The 20,045-nt window shown below is 38.4% G+C and overlaps 1 protein-coding gene across 3 annotated transcripts in view; it reads left to right on the plus strand.

Moving 5' to 3' along the window:
* The window catches only part of CDK14 (cyclin dependent kinase 14), a 564,290-nt gene that overhangs the window by 468,954 nt on the left and 75,291 nt on the right, over window positions 1-20,045 (plus strand). For 2 of the 3 annotated variants that reach the window (XM_055307507.1, XM_055307508.1), the window contains 2 exons: window positions 4,277-4,416; window positions 10,287-10,430. In XM_055307507.1, the coding sequence (XP_055163482.1) occupies window positions 4,277-4,416; window positions 10,287-10,402 (256 nt within the window). In that variant the 3' untranslated portion in view covers window positions 10,403-10,430. Of the gene's footprint in view, window positions 1-4,276; window positions 4,417-10,286; window positions 10,431-11,335; window positions 11,450-20,045 lie in introns of those variants that run through there. The other variant, XM_055307506.1, reaches the window with a different exon arrangement.

The raw sequence follows: 20,045 nt of genomic DNA on the forward strand, positions 1-20,045 counted from the left end.
ATCTGCCTGTTTGGAAACTTAGCAAAAGATGCTTGCTGTTCAGCGTTTAAAATATGCTTATCATTTTCATCAATTGACCTTTCCAGAAAGCGTGCCATATAGAGTTATAAGTCTTCTTCAAATCTATTCACATGCCAGAATCTTATCAATATGTAAAAAAAATTAAGAGATTGGGTGCCAAAATACCCAGCCACAATACTTTGTATTTTTTTGAGATCATATAGAATTAAAATTCAGGAACTAAGAAAAACAGTCTAGATCTTCTGTGGTTTATCCCTTCAGTCATTTCAAACATTGATAGTAGGACCCGTATGGCTATTTGCCTGCTACTTTATGTTTATATCTCTCACATTTAAAACAATATACATCAGATTTGTATAACCACTGATTCTGTTGGGTTTTGGCCAAGCCTGATAATGAGTTTTTAATGTCTTTCTATAAATCTCATTTTGTGCTATTATGAAAACCTCCATTTTGAAAATCACAAACCTCTGGTTGAAAAGTTCATGTAAAGTCCACATTATGACAGAAGCACATATCTTCAACGTCTCCAGACGTCTCCAGTAACTTGTACTTTGGGGTACAAGTTAAAAGAGAGGGTGGAAAAACGTGGGAGTGAGCTACTAAGTACTTATAGCAAAATGTTGTGTTTGTCTTGTATAGGGTGTATTGAATATGACCATTAGTAAATATTTGTTTTTTAAGATAGACATGCTTTGTTCTTATAGCTCAATAATTCGTAATCATAAAATTCCCGAAAATTCTATAATTTTTTCCCTATTTTTATTGGAAGTTGTTTGCCAACTATTGTTGTTACAAGTGTGAGTTTCTTCCTTCTCTCAATCTTTCATGCTAAAAGAGAAATTAGTTTCTGCTAATGAATTGAGTGTCTAATATTTTATTTTCCTGTTGATCTATGTAACTTAATATTTGTATACTTGATAATTTGTCTTTTGTGATTGATAAAGTGGTACTCTGCATTAGTGTTCAATCATTTATTTGTAATTTCTGGAATGTGTGGTTCTAGTTCTTTGGGGAAAATAATTTGTCAGTGTCCATCAGCATGTAAAAACTTCATGCAAGAGTTTAAACATTTAAATATTGACATGGAAAAAAAGGAAAAAGTAATGATTTAACACATGGAGATAGAATTTATAACTTTTGCAACAAAAGATGAAATGTTCAATTTTACAGTCAATTTAAAAGAAGGCAGGAAAAGAAAAAAAGACAAAGGAAGACAAAATAGAACGCAGAATTGAGATGTTAGCAGTAATTCCAAACATATCAGTAATCACAAAATGTAAGAGCACTAAATTTTCTCCTTGGATAAATACTAAATCCAGCTATATAATATTTGTGAAAGATACTTTAAAATTATGGATATGAAACATTTAAAGTAAGAAGATGACAAAAGTTTGCCAGGCAAATATCAAACAAAAGAAAGTTGAGGTCATTAAATTAATATGAGAAAAAAATGAATTTTAGCCCAAAAACCTTATTGAAAATAAACAAGGTTGCTACAGAGAGATTGAAGACTAAATTTATCAGGAAACAATAAAAATGTTAAACTGTTATGCATTGAATTACCTGCCTTTAGAATATATAAAATAAAAATTAATGGAATTACAGGGGCAGCCCGGGTGGCTCAGCGGTTCAGCACCGCCTTCAGCCTGGGATCGGGTCCCACATCGGGCTCCCTGTGTGGAGCCTGCTTCTCCCTCTGCCTGTGTCTCTGCCTCTCTCTCTCTCTCTCTCTCTCTCTCTCTCTCTCTCTCTCTCTCATGAATAAATAAATAAAATATTTTTAAAAATTAATGGAATTACAAGGGAAGATTTTTTAAATAGATCATCACAATGAGAGGTTTAAAACAACCACAATTATTCTAACATTCTGATAGAACACACTTATGCTTTGGGATGAAAATGTCCAAATAAGATATCCTGAAAATGTCCTATCTCAAAAAATTTGGATAAACTCAAAAAGTGGTTCTGGTAATGACAAAGATTCTGATGTTGAAAATGTGGAGAGTTGGAATAAAAGTGGTTCTTGAAATGTAAGTGAGGAAATAGACTTTGTAAATTAAAATTTTATGGTAATTAAAATATTTTATATAACCTGAATATTACAGATAAGCATTTGATTATTTCATCAACATTCAAGTTTGGCAGTAGTCATTTTGGGGGAGGAGAAATGAGATTGTCTGATACTGGCTAATTCCTTATATTTAGTCTGAATATGGTCAGCAACTACATAGAGTGTGATTTGTGGCTTAATGGGACTGCAGACATAAGGTGGTTCATCACTCTTGTACAGAATCAAGCCTATAACTCAGATCTAGTCTCAATCTGGCACTATTATTCTGTTTCATCAAAGCTATTAATAATTGATACCAACGATCATGTTCACCATGATTATATATAAGCTATACATTCAAAGTAAGTGCAGCTTTTAGCATGAAGTCTACCTATCTTGAACTTTGCATTTGATATTTCAAAAGATGTTAATGAAAAGTTTATAATAATCAGAGTCTTAGAAGAGGCAGCAACAATTTGGATGGCCCTGACCTATCTTAAAGGAAAGAAGGAAAAAAGAAAAAAAAAAAAAGCTGTAGAGAATTTTGACAGACACTGCCTCCTTTTCCTGTAGACAAATTTGTCTTTCCCAGGCAGAGATCTTTAAAATTGAGTATTTTTTTTTTAAAACAGCCACTACATGTGGGTGGGGGGATGGGGTAGCTGGGTGATGGGCACTAAGGAGGGCACATGATGAGATAAGCACAGGGTGTTATACTCTATGTTGGCAAGTTGAATTTAAATAAAATATAAAAATAAAAAAGTAAAACAGCCACTACAGCGGCTAAATACTGAACCCCTCTGTGACACCTTCACATATGAAGACTTAGAGAGGCCTCTTAGGTGGGGTCTTCAGAGTAGTATTTTTCTTTGCTCTTTCCCTGTTTCTTCCTCTCCCCAAATTCATTACCTCCTTTCCTCTTCCTCACCCCCAATCCCGTCTGTGCGCCATAAAAATTTTAAGTCAATGCTGAATAGCTGCTTGAGTATGAAGCAGGAGAATTGGTAGTTATTGAGGAAAGTTCATTGGCTATGTGTTTAGTAACTTCAAGACTTTTGAAAAATTACTCAACGGCAGATAAACTGGCCTTCATACTCTCTGGATCTCTCTGAGTCAGTGTCCCTATCGCACTTATTGCAGAAACTCAGGAACCCATGGGTTGGTTGCCTTTAGAAATTATCTGAGAGCATAGCAAATGCAAACCACTTTAGCGTCAAGTAATTCTAGATGGTTTAAATCCACTCAACCTGCTAGTTGAGCAATCCACACCCTTCTCCGACTCCCACTTAGCTTGTCCTGCTATTAGTTGGAGACAGAATTCCCTTGTCAGACCAAATAAATGTGAGCAAGGATGGCAAGTGCCTAGGAAGGTGCTTGACACGTGTTCAACTACCCATGAATAGCAGCTATCACCAGGAATACTTTTATTATCATGTTTACGTTCATTGTCTGGGCTTGATTATACTGAGCTAGGAAATAGAGATTCTACAAGAAGCAAGGCTGGGCTGGACTCTGACCTGGTATGCATTTGAAAGTTGTCTCACATGGAGATTTGACTTCTCTGCTTTTTTTTTTTTTTTCAATCTTGAGACACATATTTTCTACTATTGTTCTAATGGTCATCTTGAATTAATTCAGCCCCGTCTGGTTTATACACATTCCCTTCGTTAACCTGCATGTTAATATTATGATTGCTGATATTTGACAGGGTACTTATGCCAATAATTTCATATTCAATGTAAGAAAATGTAAATTCTTAAAGGAAAAGTAACTTTAGTAACTAGAGAACTTAATAGTAGTTTTATTTTAATTCTCCTAGTTATTTTGTATTAATTTTCCTGTAAATGTATCCAGATGTGTATGCAATAGATAGATTTTATTAACAAATTCTGGTAACTATTTGATAAATTATCTCCTGAAATTTTCTACCTTGGGATCTTGTTCTATCCTGGAAGCATCAACCTTTGCTTATAGTAGAAATATTTTAAATCAAAGAGACCAGGATATCAAGAGTAAAAGCTAGTTTAGATTAACCGATGCTCTAAGATGCAATGAGAATTCTGCTTCTGTTTATTTTCAGCAGATAATTTAACTTGTTCTTGGCCAAGAATAAATAGGTCCAGAAAAATTATGTGAGATTTATGTCTTATTTAGTAGATTTTCTTGTTTGGTCTGATTTCTCTTTTTTGCTTGTGTTTTCAGGCTCAGCTATGTGAATTATGCAGAGGATCTGGCCTCCAAGCTCCTACAATGTTCCCCAAAGAACAGACTATCAGCACAGGCTGCCTTGAGCCACGAGTATTTTAGTGACCTGCCCCCACGGCTATGGGAACTGACCGATAGTGAGTATGACAGATCTGAAACACCCAATCAAAGAAAGCAGATCATTTTAGCATCTGTGTGTAACATACTTGCAGAAGGATTCATGTTTTTATATGTGCATACGTAAGATTATGTATGTTTGTGTATGCACTACATGTACACACATATATGTGTGTATATACAGATGGGGGTGGGGGAAGAGCCAGGGAGAGAGAGACAGAGAATGAGGGAAAGGGAGTCATGTGTGTATATATATTTAGTGGAATCCTGCCATTCAATTGCTAGCTTACTAGACAGAGAAAGAAAATGGATTCCTTTTTTGCTATCTCTGCTCTGCAGTCTGCAACTGCATGTTTTTGTATTTGATTATGTGTGTGTCCAAAAGAATGATCTGAGCGGTTATAAAGGAAAAGGAAAATATGATTTACATATTTAGTGCTTTATGCATGCAGTACTTTTTAACTGGCTTCAGTACACAGAGGAGAAATGATTCATTTTTGTTTGATTCTCAGAGACCATCTTGGTTGTAACAATAACGTTAAAAAGGGCTGCTATGCAGTGAGCTGACGAGCAGAGTTGGCAACTGGCTAATGCACTGAATTGACATGTAAGAACCGAAGACTTGTAATTCATTTCAACTACAAATGCTCTTGGTATTCATACAGACAGCTCTTCTCTGGATCTTTTAAAACAAAACACATTCCTGGGTGGGTTTTTGTTTTGTTTTTACAAAAGTGTTCATATTTACACAGCCTTTTTCAATTACATTTTAAATATTTGGGAGATTTATGGCTGGGAGGATCTCCTCTTTCTTCCAAAGTGTGAAACAGAATTCTTGTGAAATTTTGTAAGACACTATTGCAGCAAGAACATTTTTGTTCAATGCTAATGCGTTCTTTCCGAATGCCAATTCAAAACACTCCTTCTCGTACTCTTTTCTGACTGCCTTAAAGATTAATATACTGAATATATACATATATATATATAATATGTTTATTAATTCTTGGGCACACACTTACCATAGACATACATAAAGTTATTTCCTTAATCTCTTGGACTTTAGGCTTTTTCCCTCATTGTAGTATTCGATTCTCCTTGACAACAGTAACCCTTTATTTTGTAGCTGAGTCCCAAGTAACAACTCCTCTTGCACATTTCTACCCTAAATCTTTTTTGATATCCCACATTTAATTTGAATTACTTTCTTTTTACCCTAAACTGTCTAGAGCTATATTAATCCACTGCTCCCTCTTATGTTTAGTGAATCTTCTTTAACATTTTATATATTCCCAACCAATATTTATTCTATATTCTTCCCTACTTTCTTTCTAAAAGTCTACACACTGATCGATATGACAGCAATTCCCAGTTTTTTTAATTAAAGGTGAAATTTCTGTGGAAAAATAATGAATTAGTGACAAATCTTCCTATATTGGAAAAAAAAGGATACAAATGGGCTCATTAGTTTATGGCTCATCAAATACAAACATATGGTTTGTTTTCCCATTTAGTGTAACTTGTAACTTGATATCACTGCTCCTTGGTGACATCTCAATCCCATCTGACTCGATGATTGAGTTTAAGCCAGGATTTTGATGGTCTATGAATTCTGAATTCTGTAGTAGTACTTTTCTGTTAATATGGACTTATTACCCACTTGCCACTTAGTTTATCAGCCAGTGGTTAAATCCAGTTTCTATCACTAAGTAAATGCCTACACATTATCACTCGGCAGCAGGCTGCCACCGGAGACAGCCCTGTCCCCGTCATTAACAAGCACAATGTATGCAGAACACCAGAGGGGAATTAAAACCACAAAAAATACCTCAGGGTGGTATTTTTAATATGAGAATTTAATTTGTAATTTCACAGATTAAGAATTTTGGCTGCATTAATCCCTTTATCAGCTCACAGCAGGCTATTTGCAGAAGCATAACCATAAGGCGATATTCATTGGCAGAAACACGTCTTTGCATTAACGTTAAACATCAGGAGCAGTGAAACCTTTTGAAGGGGGGAGAATAAAGATGAAAAATCATTATATTTTTAAAGCAAGATTCTGCTAAATGCCTCCGGTAACAATTTTGAGTTACAGAAATGCTGTTTCTGTGTCTAGCAGATAATCATTATGAAGCATAAATCCAGTCCCAAGAAGGGACAATCCCAGTAAGAAATACTATAGTCATTTCCATTTAGAACAACGTAGTAGTCCTTGTAAACATGTTTACAAAACAAAATTCCTAGACTTGGGAAACTTTGGGAACTAGTTCCTTTAGGTGAAATGACTGCTTTCAGAGACTCTGCTATCTAGGTTAATATTTCTTCAGACTATAATTAGAAATTATTCAAATTAAATTTCACATTAGTTTGGAGTCCGATGAAAGTTTATCACCTGGCAATGGCAGCAGCAAGGGCAATACTCTCACGTGCTTCCTTTTCCAAGGAGATTTGGAAGGAGATCCACCTGGGAAGAAGTATTGCAGAACCAATAAATGGATTGTCAAATAAATAAATGAATGAATGAATATATAATCAAATTGATTGAATATATAATCAAATGAATATTAACCAAATCTTGGAACCTCACCATATTAGCCTACTCAGGCTGTTATTCTGTTATAACAGAATATGGGGGCTTAAATAGCATTTATTTCTCATAGTTCTGGAGGCTAGGATATCTAAAAGCAAAGCTCTGGCAGATTTTGTTCCTGGTGAAGCATCTCCCTGGCTTTCAGAAAGCCACCTAGCTATATCCTCACATAGCAGAGAGAACAGTCTCTCTCTCTCTTTTCTCTTCTCTTCTTTTCTCTTCTTATAAAGCCTGTAATCTCATGATGTGGGCCCCACCCTCATGACCTCCTCTAACCCTAATTAATACTCAAACATTTCGTCTCCAAATACCACCACATTGGGGATTAAGGTTTCAACATATGAATTTGGGAGGAACACAGTTCAGTCTCTAGTGCTTACATTCTTAAAGATAGTTTATACCATTTTTGAAAGAATGTCCACAAAAGGAAAACACATATGCAAGCAGAAAGCAAAACCAGGTTAAAAGGAAAAAATTGGAACAAAAATAAATTAAAAGTGGGCTTGAGCCTTCTTGGCCTACTTTAATATATCAGAGTCTGAGAGAAGAGTGTCAAGTGTTATTAGAACCTTGGTTACACAAAGCACTGCAGTTGTTCATGGATTAGTGTAAAAATTAAGTTGTATGCTTACGTCAGACTCTTACTTGCTTTAGAAGAACATTTAACGATATAATATCTTACTTTACTGTACTGTCCCTTAAAATTTCATGAGTTTACATAAGGATAGAATTCAGGGGGCGCCTGGGTGGCTCAGGTAGTTAAGCATCTGCCTTCGGCTCAGGTCATGATCCCAGGGTCCTGGGATCAAGCCCCGCATCAGCTCCCTGCTGAGAGGGAACTCTGCTTCTCCCTCTCCCTTTGCCCATCCCCCCACCACCTTGTTCATGCTTGCTCTGTCACTCTCTCAAATAAATAAATAAAATATTTAAAGAAAAAAAAAAAGATAGAATTCAGAAGTGGTAGTGGTGTGTTAGTGTGCCACCAAAGGGGGAATTATAAATTCATCGAGCAAGAATAGTGATACCTGGGGATCTGGTAGTTAAAGCTGGCTAATTCTGGTGGCACCCTGTCACTCTCCCTCCGTCCTGAAACCCCAACAGCCATGCCCCACTTCCTTACAGAAATTTAATTGCATGGAAGTAAATGGAGGGCTGATTTAGAAGAAATTCATTACTTTTCCCAAATACACCACAGGGCGTTCTCCTGTGTATACTATCAAGTTACATAAATTATTGAAGCTGAACTACCCTTGTCAAAGTAAATGAACAAAATACACTTCATAGCACAGAGTCCTTGATTTTATTACATTCATTTGCTAATTCACAAAACTCAGATCTGCTGTAAAAGAAGGCCAACAAATTGGTGCAGTATGAAGAGCACTGAACTGGGAATCAGACCACCTGGATTCTAGCTTCAGCTCCACTGATAACTAGCCAGGCAACTTTGGCTGAGTTCCTTGGTCTCTGTGGGTGCCTGATTCCTCATTTAGAGACACAATGATCCCTAAGGCTCTGATGTTTGTGAGTTTTCCTACTCATTTCTATATATGTCCTACATATTATCCTAAAACAACATTATGCCATTAATGTGGCCTTATGCCATCTTCTTAAAAATAAAACAGACAAACCCGGCTCAAATCCATTTACTGCTTCCAGTTCCTAGACTTCCATTCTCTCATGAGTCCTTTTGAACTAGCCTTTCACAATGCCCAAGACTCTGCTCGCACCTGCTGTTCTCAAAGTCTTTGTCCACTGATCTTTCCCTAGTCTTCATCTAGATCCATCAACCGAACTCAACACAATTGTCTACTGTCGCTTCCTAGTAACATTTCCTTCTCTAGGATTCTAGGACAGGTCTCTCCCATGGCTTTCCTTTTGCTTCCCTTAAACTCTCCTCTTCAGACTTTGTGGATTTCTCATCTGCCAGACCTCTCACTTTGAGAGTGCCCTGGCACATAATCCTCACGTCTTTCTATCCACATACTGCCTAGAGCCTATGTGATCTCATTCAGTCTCATGATTTTAGGTATTATCTATACACTGACAGCTTCCAGATTTTTCTCTCTACACCCACCTTCCCTGACTCCAGACTTACACATTCAGCTGGCTACTCGGCTCTGTCGTAGGCATCTTGAACTTAATATCACCAAAACTGAACTGTTCTTTTCCCCAAGACTTGCCCCTTCTGGACTCTCTCATTTGTCAATAAATGGCAACATCATTCTTCCAACTGCTGGAAGCTGTCTTCCATGCCTCTTCTTTTGTCACACTCAAACCCAGTTCTTCCCCAGACCCTATTGGAGCTACCTTCCAAATAGATCAAGGACACACCACTCCTCACTTCCTTGCTGCTATCACCCTGCCCCAAGTCACCGTCTTCTTTCACCTCTATTTTACAACAGCCTTCTGTTTTGCCTGCCTCTCGTCTTGCCCCTGGGTGTCAGCTCTTGCTGTTTCCTCTTCCTATCATTTGTGCCTACTTTTCTTCTAGATCTGTGCATGGCTTGCTCTCTCACCTCCTTGGATCTCTGCTCAAATGTACTTTATCAAGAAAGGCCTAAGGGCGCCTGGGTGGCTCAGTTGGTTAAACGTCCAACTCTTGATTTCAACTCAGGTCTTGATCTCGGGGTCGTGAGTTCAAGCCCCACATTGGGCTCCATGCTGGGCAGAGAGCCTATGAAGAGAAAAGAAGAGAAGAGAAGAGAAGAGAAGAGAAGAGAAGAGAAGAGAAGAGAAGAGAAGAGAAATCCTTCCCTGAACGTTCTTCCATCCCAGCATTTCCAGTTTCTCTTCTCTGCTTTATTTTTCTTCATAACACTGAACTACTAATTGATATGTTTGTTTGATTGTTTATCATTTGTCTCCCCCAAAGGGAATCAGCAAGACCAAGGATTTTTTTTTCGTTCTGGTTTATACACTGCAGGATTTCAAAATACCTAAACAGTGTGGGGCTCCATAATTATTTCTCCAGTGAATGAATGAATGAAAGAATGGCATGAAGGAAGTGCAAGATGTGTTGTTTCCAATCCAAGTTAGTTATTCTAGATCAGAGAAATATGAGCATGAATATCAACTGCCTTATGGTTCTGAAAGAGAAGGCAGACAGTGCTATGATGCATATGTATAAATCTGTGTAAATGCCTCTGTGGCTGTTAACCACTTGACATTTCAGACCAACACATACCACAATGTTCCACAAGTTGGACATCTAGAATTGCATCTCAGTCTCCATGTTTTACAAGAAAGGGTTATAAATATGTCTATAAATATATAAATGGAAACTCTCTATTCTGTCCACAGTGTCTTCTATTTTTACTGTCCCAAATGTAAGATTGCAGCCAGAAGCTGGAGAAAGCATGCGGGCCTTTGGGAAAAACAATAGTTATGGAAAAAGTCTATCAAATAGCAAGCATTGATGAGCACAGCATTCTCAAGAGAGCACAGGTAAGATGACCTACTTTGCCTGAAAAGTAATAATGAATACACATTGAATGGATCTTTTAAATGAAATATTTCAGATTCCTTTTTTCCCCTTAAGTGTCCATTGAATCTCTTATGTTCATTATGGCATTTACCACAGATTCTACTGAGGAGAGTACAGTTAGTCATATTTTCAGGTACCCACTGGATTTTAGCCAAAATTGTATTTTATTTATGCAGTCGGAAACAAATCATTTCACTTACAAGCAAATAATTTTAACTACTCATATGTTCTTTGCTGAGACTAGAAAAAGGTTAACCTCGGGCTGTATCTAAGTCACAGATTTGCTTTATTTGGCCCACACAAGTTTTTTTTATATTAATTGCTTTCGCTTTAAAATGGAGAGATTTTACACAAAGTCTGGATTCTTAGCTTTAAAAAAAAAAAATCAGCAACTCTGGCAATACTGCATTTATATTCCTGCCAGAATTGTGTGTATATAACTGGATCATGGCTGCTTCCCTTGGAAAGAATATGCGCTCCCTAGTTTAGCTTAGCTGCTGTGTGGGCTATTTAACCTACTTCGGATTCCTCCCTGGTCCCAAGTACAGACCTTACCATGATGCAGCTTTTTTTTTTTTTTTTTTTTTTTTTTTTCCTGTTCAGTTCCTTGACTTCTACTATTCTGCAGATAGGAAGCATAATCTAAACAAGGCAATCTCTAGCACATCGCCTGTTGTAGTCACACATGCTTCCCAGAAACAAAGCAGAAGACAGTAACTTCTTAAAAGACTGTGTCTTTATTGCCAGATGGAAATGTCTGGGGTTTTTTGGAATTTTATGCATATATATAATATATATATCTTTATGTTTAATGTAACAGAACTCTGAAACAAATAGAGAACACTTTTTTTTTTTTTTTTTGCAGGGAAGGCTTTTTATTTGCTATCCCATATTTGTTCCTTGCTTATGTGGATGTTCAGTGGTTAAATGTTCAGTAAATCGAAGGATATGGACATTGCAACAGCCCTCTTCCTTCTTCTTCCTCTTAATATGAAATATATTAGCAGGCTTAATTGCCAGCTTGGCACAGTGAAAAATGATACTGTCTCCATTGTCTTGTGGGTGATTTGCCAATAACTTGAGCTATGTGAGGGGCTTAGCTTTTGCATACATCAATGTGGGGACCAATTTTGGCCTCTCAGGAGTACACTATTGAGTTATGAATGATGAAAAGGAAAGATGCCCAGATAAAACATGGTATATAAATGCCAGTCAGAAAATTTTACTGATAGACCTGCCACTCCATACCTAAGAATTCTGGTTATTTCTCCCCGTTGGATACAAAATTACCTAGAGGCACAGGTTCGCTCCCTCCCTGGTGTCTGTACTCTCATTCTGAGTTTCAACTGGTCACACAACGAATGGGGTGAGTTACCTCCTGGTCCTGAGAACAGTTTTAATTCTCGAGGTTGGTAGCACATGCTTTTTAAAGTATTTAACCTGCATTACCACAGTGAGGGCCTCTGGTTTTGTAAGTTCCATAGCCAATACAGCAAAACAAAACAAAAGGTAGACTTTATTTGTGCTGCTGCCTCATGCACCCATGCACACAGGCAGGCTTGAATTTCAGTCACAGGGCTGTGTGTCTTTTCTTCTCTGCTCTTTTAAGATTTCTATGACCTGAGCCCAGCCAGTCAAAGCTGCTAGAAGGTATTTCAGATCAGCCTCTCCTTGGAAAACCAAATCAAGCTGACTGGACAGAAGCATTGTTCATAAGGTCTCAAAAATTGCTCATTAAAAAAGAGGGTTTTAAAGAGGTGCTCAGAATTAGAATCATCAGTATTTGAAAGCCTTTACACAAAAATGTATTTTCTTTGCACTATATATTTTAAACTAAATTTAAGGCTACCAGAGCTCCTTCTTCCTCTGGAATTATTTGATGATAATACAAATATGTTCTCTATGAGTTTCTCTTTTTCACATCAACTTTTAAAGCTTTAATATTACTCTTTTTGTTGCTGTCTTCCAAATCCAAATGCTTCAGCTCAAGTCAACATTATACTGAGGAGACATCTAAGTTTTCTTTTCTCAGAAAAGCTGCAGGGAAGCTGGATTCTAAGAGTGTTCTGTCAGCAGAAAAAGAAACCATTTTAATTTCTCACCTTTGTGGGTTTTTAATTGTACTCAAATAAGGCCATCTTAGAGATCAAATAAAACAGCCTACATATTGGCCTAATACATCTGTGCAGTGAAGCTTATTCTGACCAATGGCCAAATACTAGTGCCTATATTGTAGATATGATAGAGCAAAAAGTCTAGGTAAATAAGAATACTTATACAGAAAAACATGTAATACCCTAGATTTTTATTTTGTTGATGATGAATTAATTAACTGTTTAGAGCAAGCTGTGGTATGTTTTTTTCAAATGTCCCAATTCTTTGTGAAGCCCAGAGAGATTGAGAAGAAGAAGGGTGGGAAAAGAATTTAAGGGCCCAATGAGACTACAACTGTAATCTAGCATTTCAGCCACCTCTCTTTGGGGAGTTGCACAGAGTCAGTGTGAAAAATGCATTGCATCACTTCTGTTTTTGAAATGATGGAGAACTGTTTTAAGCCCTAATTTTGTCCCTATAACTCAATGCCAGATTTTTTCTAAACTTGCATATTAAGGTCACTTCAATTATTGAGTTAATAATGCTGGATTTGCATAAAGTGGCCTTAGTGGAAAAGCTAATGAGAAGCATTTTTCTTTGCAGCAGAAAGCAATTTTGGTTTCAGAGTCTTGTAACCAAATTAAATGAAAAGAAAACTCCCTGCACCTAAGTTAAAAATGGGATGGGTGCCACTGGATGATCAAAATACTATGCTTCCTACATTTTGTACTAACATCTAAAGATGTTAGTAGACTAATGATTTCAAAAATTCTCCCCACTCTTTTTATGAGCATTGAAGAGTAGACCATGTTAAAGTCTGAGAGAGCCTTAAAATGTGCATTGAAATTTTCCCCAAATACCAGAAGTGGGGATCCCTGGGTGGCTCAGCGGTTTAGCGCCTGCCATTGGCCCAGAGCGCGATCCTGGAGTCCCGGGATCGAGTCCCGTGTCGGGCTCCCGGCATGGAGCCTGCTTCTCCCTCTGCTTGTGTCTCTGCTTCTCTCTCTCTATGTCTATCATAAATAAATAATAAATAAAAACTTAAAAAAAAAAGACCAGAAGCTATATTAAATACCACATCCATTTGTATCACTTATATTTGCATATAGCAAACTAACCATGCCCCTATACTGAGCCTAATTTTCCAGTTATTCTAAGTTGAGCTAGGAAGTACATATTCAGTCTGCTCCTCCTTTTGCTGAATACAGAATTAAGAATGGCCTCTAATGGTTTAGACAGATTTTTTTTTAAATGCTTTGTGTTCATTATGGAACATCTCTTTTCAGTGAATCGCTTGGTCTTCAGGCCCTGTTAAATCCATAGTAAATATACAAAGGTCAGTCTAGTATATGAAAAAATTCTCTTTGGTTCAAGTGCAAGAAGTTAACCTCCTACATATTTTGATGACCCTCTCCTTGCCTGAGAGCACATTATCTTTTCCAATCAAACTGAAATATTATATGACAATGAAAAAAAATGTATTAGACTCTGCTTGACTCAGTCATAAAGCAATAATTTCCTAAAAGTAGGCTGCCAGGTAACCAGCGTAGAATACATAAATTGCTTGAGAATTTTAATTAAAATAAAGACCTTTTAAAAAAAACAAGCTCCAGGAAGAATATAATGCATTTGTGCTTGAGACTCTTTAGCATCACTGTCTGAACATCCAGTAAAGCAGGTGTTCTCATGCCCTGGGGAGTTTTTAAAAATGCAGGTTCCCAGGATCCATGAATCTGCAACTTTGAAGGGTCACAAAGGATGTTAATGCAGGTAGCCCTTGAACCACATATTATGGAATCTTCAGTAAATATTCCAGAATTGTGTATTTATGAAATGAAATAATCAACTTATTTGGGTCAGGATTAGATAAAGACAGACTAGGAAAATCTATCCCTTTCCTTCCCTTCCCTATTTTTTTAAGGAAGAATAGTGTAGAGTTATACTAGGCAACAAGGTAACCACTAGCCACGTGTGGGTATTTCCATTTAACTTTTAATTAATTACAGTTAAATTATAATTTTGTTTCCTCAGTAGCAGAACCCTGTTTCAAGTGCCCATTAGCTACACATGACTAGTGGCCACATACTGGGGACAGGGCAGATAAGAACCTTTCTGTGGCATCACAGAACATTCTACTGCACAGCACTGGTGAAGATCATTTTCCCTACCTGCCTTTCAAAAATCCAGGCCACTTGGGTGGCTCAGTTGGTTAAGCGTCTGCCTTCAACTCAGGTCATGATCCCTGGGTCCTGGGATCCAGCCCCTCATGGGGCTTCCTGCTCAGCAGGGACCCTGCTGCTTTCTCTCTCTCTCTGCTCCTCCCCACTGCACATTTTCTCTCTCAAATAAATAAAATCTTAAAAAAAAAAAGGAAAGAGATCAGAAAAAGAATTTTTTAAAAGATTTTATTTATTTATTCCTGACAAACACAGAGAGAGAGGCAGAGATATGGGCAGAGGGAGAAGCAGGCTCCTCACAGGGTGCCCAGTGTGGGACTCGATCACCAGACCGGGAATCATGCCCTGAGCCGAAGGCAAACGCTCAAACACTGAGCCACCGAGGCGTCCCAGGAATCAGTAAAATTAAGTTAAATGTCACTGAATTCAGTCAGTAAAAATATGTTTCAGTTCTGGATTATAACCATCTAAGAAAAGCTCGAAGTGTTTGAGGAAGGGACACCTTCAAGTGAAAAGACAGGTGGCGGAGAGAGAGGACAGAGGCAGATAACCGAGAATGACAGAAGGAGCTGTGCCCCGGGAAGGGGAAGAGACCACGAGTGAGCGGGTGACGGGATCTTACAGGGGAAGGAGACGCAGTCAGGTCTCCTCAGGTAACAGTAGTCTGTTGAGGTTGCTTCGGGAAATTAGGAAGAACAAGGCTGACAGTCTAAGCAGCTGCAGAGACAGGCCTCGCAAAGACCGGGTGTCCGTGAGGACCGCGCAGGGGCTTGATTCTGTCCCCCACCCCGACCACCTCAGCCCGGGGCCTGCTCCTGCGCAGGCAGCCGGCGATTGCCGGCCTCTGTGCCGGGCCGCCGTGGCAGCTCGCTTTGGCTGGCCGTGCATCCGCCAGCGTTTTCACCTTCTCTTCATCTCATGGCTTCTGCCTACTTGTTTCTGCTTATTCATGAATCCTGCTTCCTGTCATTTCCCCCCGTCCCCCTATTTCCGGGACCATCAGGGAGCTCTTTTACTCAGATTCAAACCCTCCTCAGGAGCAGCTCTGGTTGGTGCAGGCATGACCGTGAAGCAGAAGGCAAAGCTTGGAGCTAGGCTGTTGTGTCAGTCACTCCAAAAGCTGCTGGCTGACTACGGATTGCCCTAGGCCCCGCGCAGAGCCCTGATCCAGTCAGCTGAGCTGTGAAGGGGGCCAGTCTTTTCTTAAGGAACCCCTCAGGAGAAGGCTCTGGGTTTAGCAGTCTCTGAAGCTTCTACAAAGCAAGGAGTATAGCCAGAAGGCACCTTGCCTGGCCTGTATACTACCAGGGAAAAAAAAATCAAACAAGCACAGAGGGAAATTCCAATTTTAATGGCATAACGACATCCTCATTGTGTGATATTTTTGACGAAAGGTCTTCTTAAGCCATGTTGCATTTTCTCAACTATAGACACAAAAGGAGATAGTACTCATTTAATACTTACCACAGTGTAATAAATTCAAGTATTAGTTGTAGCTTTCCTTTAGCAGCAGGAAGTATTCTGGGTTTGTTTGTTTTTTTCCTGCAACAACTTATTTTCTGCATGATCCTACAGATTTTTTTTCCTATCAAGCGACTATAGTTTTATTGTCTCTGTTGTCTCATGCAGTTGACAATAGTTGTGGAAGTAACAGGCTGAGGAGGAAACAATCCTTAGTGTTCCTAACAGGTTTTAACTGAAAGAATCCCTGGGTTTTGTCATTACCCCTACATTGCCGCAGATGAAAAAATTTGTCTTATTCGGAAAATTGATGGTGCTGTGAACCACAAATGCATAATGCATGTTATGAACACCAGACATAGAAAGGCTGGAATGTTAGTGGTTTAGTTTCCCCACCCCACCTCCACTCCCCTTCCCGTAGTTTCCCTCCACCGGGGAGAGTCTGTTATCTCCTGTAAACTCTGATGCAAAATAGCAGGCTCAGGATGCTTGTTCCTCCTCTTCTCACCCTCCCTTCTCTGCCCCTCCACCCCTCCCTTTCCTTGGGTCATCTCTGATCTGTACCCTGCATCACCATCACCAGCCCTATGAATAGATTAGCAAAGGACTTGAAGGCCTTTACTACCTAATCTTCTTAATTATGTCCTGGGATTGTCACAGAGCAGAATGAAAATAAAGTTAAATATATCATGCTTCATCCAGGGTACATTTTTTAAAGTATCTTTTTCGATTGACATTATTTCAGACTTCTACAGAAGTTGCAAGAACAGTACACTGAAGTTCTGATACCCTTCACCTGCTTTCCCCAACATTTGCATTTTACTACATTTACTTTATCTTAAGCATTTTCTCTCTGTCCCTCCCTCTTGCGTGTTCTCTCTCTCTCACATGCACACACACACACACACACACACACGTATGTACACATTGTTTTTCTAAACCATTGTTTTTACTTCTATGATGCTCCATTACCTTTAACTATTTCAGTGTGCTTTTCTTAAAAGCAGAATTCAGTGTGATATTTTTTTAATTAAGAAATAATAGTTTTTTGCCCTTGCTTTTCTTTTTCCTTTCTCTGAGAGTTTTTAAAAGCAGAAAGGCATAAAAGAGAAGAAACTGGTGTGATGCTTCACAAATTGGTTTATCAGCCCATGGATGCTCAAAATTTATCTATATTGGGACGCCTGGGTAGCTCAGCTGTTGAGCATCTGCCTTAGTCTCGGGGCATGATTCTGGGTCGGGGGATCAAGTCCTACATCGGGCTCCCTGTGAGGAGCCTGCTTTTCCGTCTTTCTATGTCTCTGCCTCTCTCTCTCTGTGTGTCTCTTGTGAATAAATAAATCTTTCTTTAAAAAAATTAGCTATATTTTTGTGATTCAATTTTCCAGGTCAGTTGAGCTTTCAGATTGTGGAGTGAGGGTGGGGGAAGGCACTGCAACTTGCATCTTCTGTCTTTTTAAAATCCAAATTAATTTCATAGGGACTATTTAGCCAGCAGCATAATATGAATGAAGCTTTCTTATAAGTAATGGGCACAAGATGTGACATGGCTAGTAAGCAAGATATCTATTAGAATGCTTGGCCAAACCATTGTGAAGTTAGCGGTCACATAGAACAAGTAGTTATAATCAGTTCAGGTGTTCTATTTTTCCCTTTCATTTAATGTTGATTCTTACGAATTTGGGATACAGAGGGAATCATCTATGCCCTAAGTGCACTGTATTGTATTATTAATACCAGGATAGCAGCTGAGTCCCACTAGACAGTCTTTGTGGTCTGCGGATGCTCTAAGAAGTGTCTGAGCATAAAAGGAGGCTGTTTGAGTTGAAGTGGGCTGATGGTCTGGGATGACATTTGAATGCATGGAGGACAATGTCTAAATGACAATGTCGAGAAGGGAAGGCAAAAAAAGAGCTTGAAACTATTCCCATTGTCCCACGGATGCTCATCACTCCTCCTGAGATATTCCTCACATGGAAGCTTTGTCTGGGTAGAAACAGGGAGTGGGATCAGGGAGGGATACACCCTGGGACCCTGGGACAAAAGCCAGGGATTCAGGTCCTTAGACACATTAAAATTCCAGAGAGATAGCAAATAGAATAAAGACTGCAACCCGAATATATTTCAAGTCTAACAAAGTTAAACATTTTAGCTAAATTATTACAAGTATATTTAACAAAATGTTTGCAATACTCTGAGATGCTTCTCTGAATAAAGCTTTTAAGAACATCAAATTGGTTGTGCAAATGAATAATTTACAGAGTCTCTTTTGGAATTTAGGATAGCTGTTTCCTTTACCAACAAGCATGCATACACACACACACTCTGTACACTCATACCAGGATAATTTTGCAACAGTCCTAGAGTTGTTAGGATAACATCATAGATTAGTGAAAGGATTATTTTTCCACCTAAGGAAATCATGTACAAGGTCTAGAACAAAAACAATACAAAAGTTGCAGAAATTAACAGAAATTTATCTCAGAATAGATATTACCACATATGCCAAGCATGGAATCAAATACTGCACTGTTAACTTCCATATTGGGTGAATTTTTTTCCTTTAAATTATCCCCATTCTTTTAATGTAGTTTGCATTATGTATAGTGCCCTTGGATTTTTAATTGCTCTGGATTATCATTTCCAATGCAATTAGTAAAATGCCCTCAATTACATATAATAATTACTGTAAATGGGGCTATTGGCCTAATTACTATAAATGGGGAAAGATGTATGATTATCATGTGCAATTAAATCATGTACAGTATTTATTTTACATTATTACATACAATAGTGTAATGATAACACATAATTATATTGTTTCATTCCTTGGTCAACAAATCTACTTCATACTGAGATACCTAGAGTGGTGATCCACCACCAAAGATCTATGTACCGGATCTTTCTTCTAAAGTAATTGGGTTATTCTGTGGGCTGGGAACCCACTAAATAAACTGTGCACAGGCAAGAAAAATCTGGACGGAAAAAATTATTTTGTCTCCATTAATTAAGAATGCCCAGATTATCCTATGTTTTCAGTGTTAAATCCTCCCTGAGCACAAAGCCAGCCTCCACCATACCTGTTTGTTTTTATGTAAATGTGTAAAAATCAACACTCCTAAATGGTGACATTTAAAATATGCCTGGGAAAAAAAAAAGAGGTCCTTTCTTCATTGTGGCAAACATGATAATCATCCCTAGTTTACAAATAAATGCACACTTAACAAGCTTATAGCACATAATTAATTCTGCAAAGGATGCTGTTTGGCAGAGTGGGACTATGAGAATTGCATATTGATAGTGGCAGGAGAAATAAATCTATTTTCTCTGTGTAAGGTAGGGTGTTCTTGTGTTCTCTAGAAACTGGCACATCTCAGAGGTGTTGCTCTCAAAATGATCTCAGGATGGAAAGAAATCAGTAATTACAGAGCCAGGCATTCAGTTGTGTCCTAATTTTCCCACCAGTTTTTCAGTGTTTCAGCTGCCTCAGAGACTTAAAGTATTCTCATTAGGTAGCTGCAGAGGCACCCGCTTGCCTACTCCCTCATCCTCTCGTTCGCATATCTTTTTTTTTTTTTTTTTCCATTCCTGCCTTGGGAGTGACTGTGAAGATCATTTGCTGGAATGATTGGCAGGTTAGAGGATTCGATCAGATGAGTCCCTCTTAGTGCAGGTCAAAAAGGCTAGTTAGCAGGAGCTGTCGAAAAATGCCAGCAGCATTCGAAATGGGAAATGTCATGACTTCGAGGCAGGGGGTGCCACCTGGAACAGAAAGCCCCCAGCTCATTAGCAAGTTACAGGATGTGGGCTTAACTGGAGGGAGCAGAGAAGGAAAGATAATAC

Source organism: Nyctereutes procyonoides, unplaced genomic scaffold, assembly GCF_905146905.1.
Source record: "Nyctereutes procyonoides isolate TBG_1078 unplaced genomic scaffold, NYPRO_anot_genome, whole genome shotgun sequence".
NCBI lineage: Eukaryota > Metazoa > Chordata > Mammalia > Carnivora > Canidae > Nyctereutes > Nyctereutes procyonoides.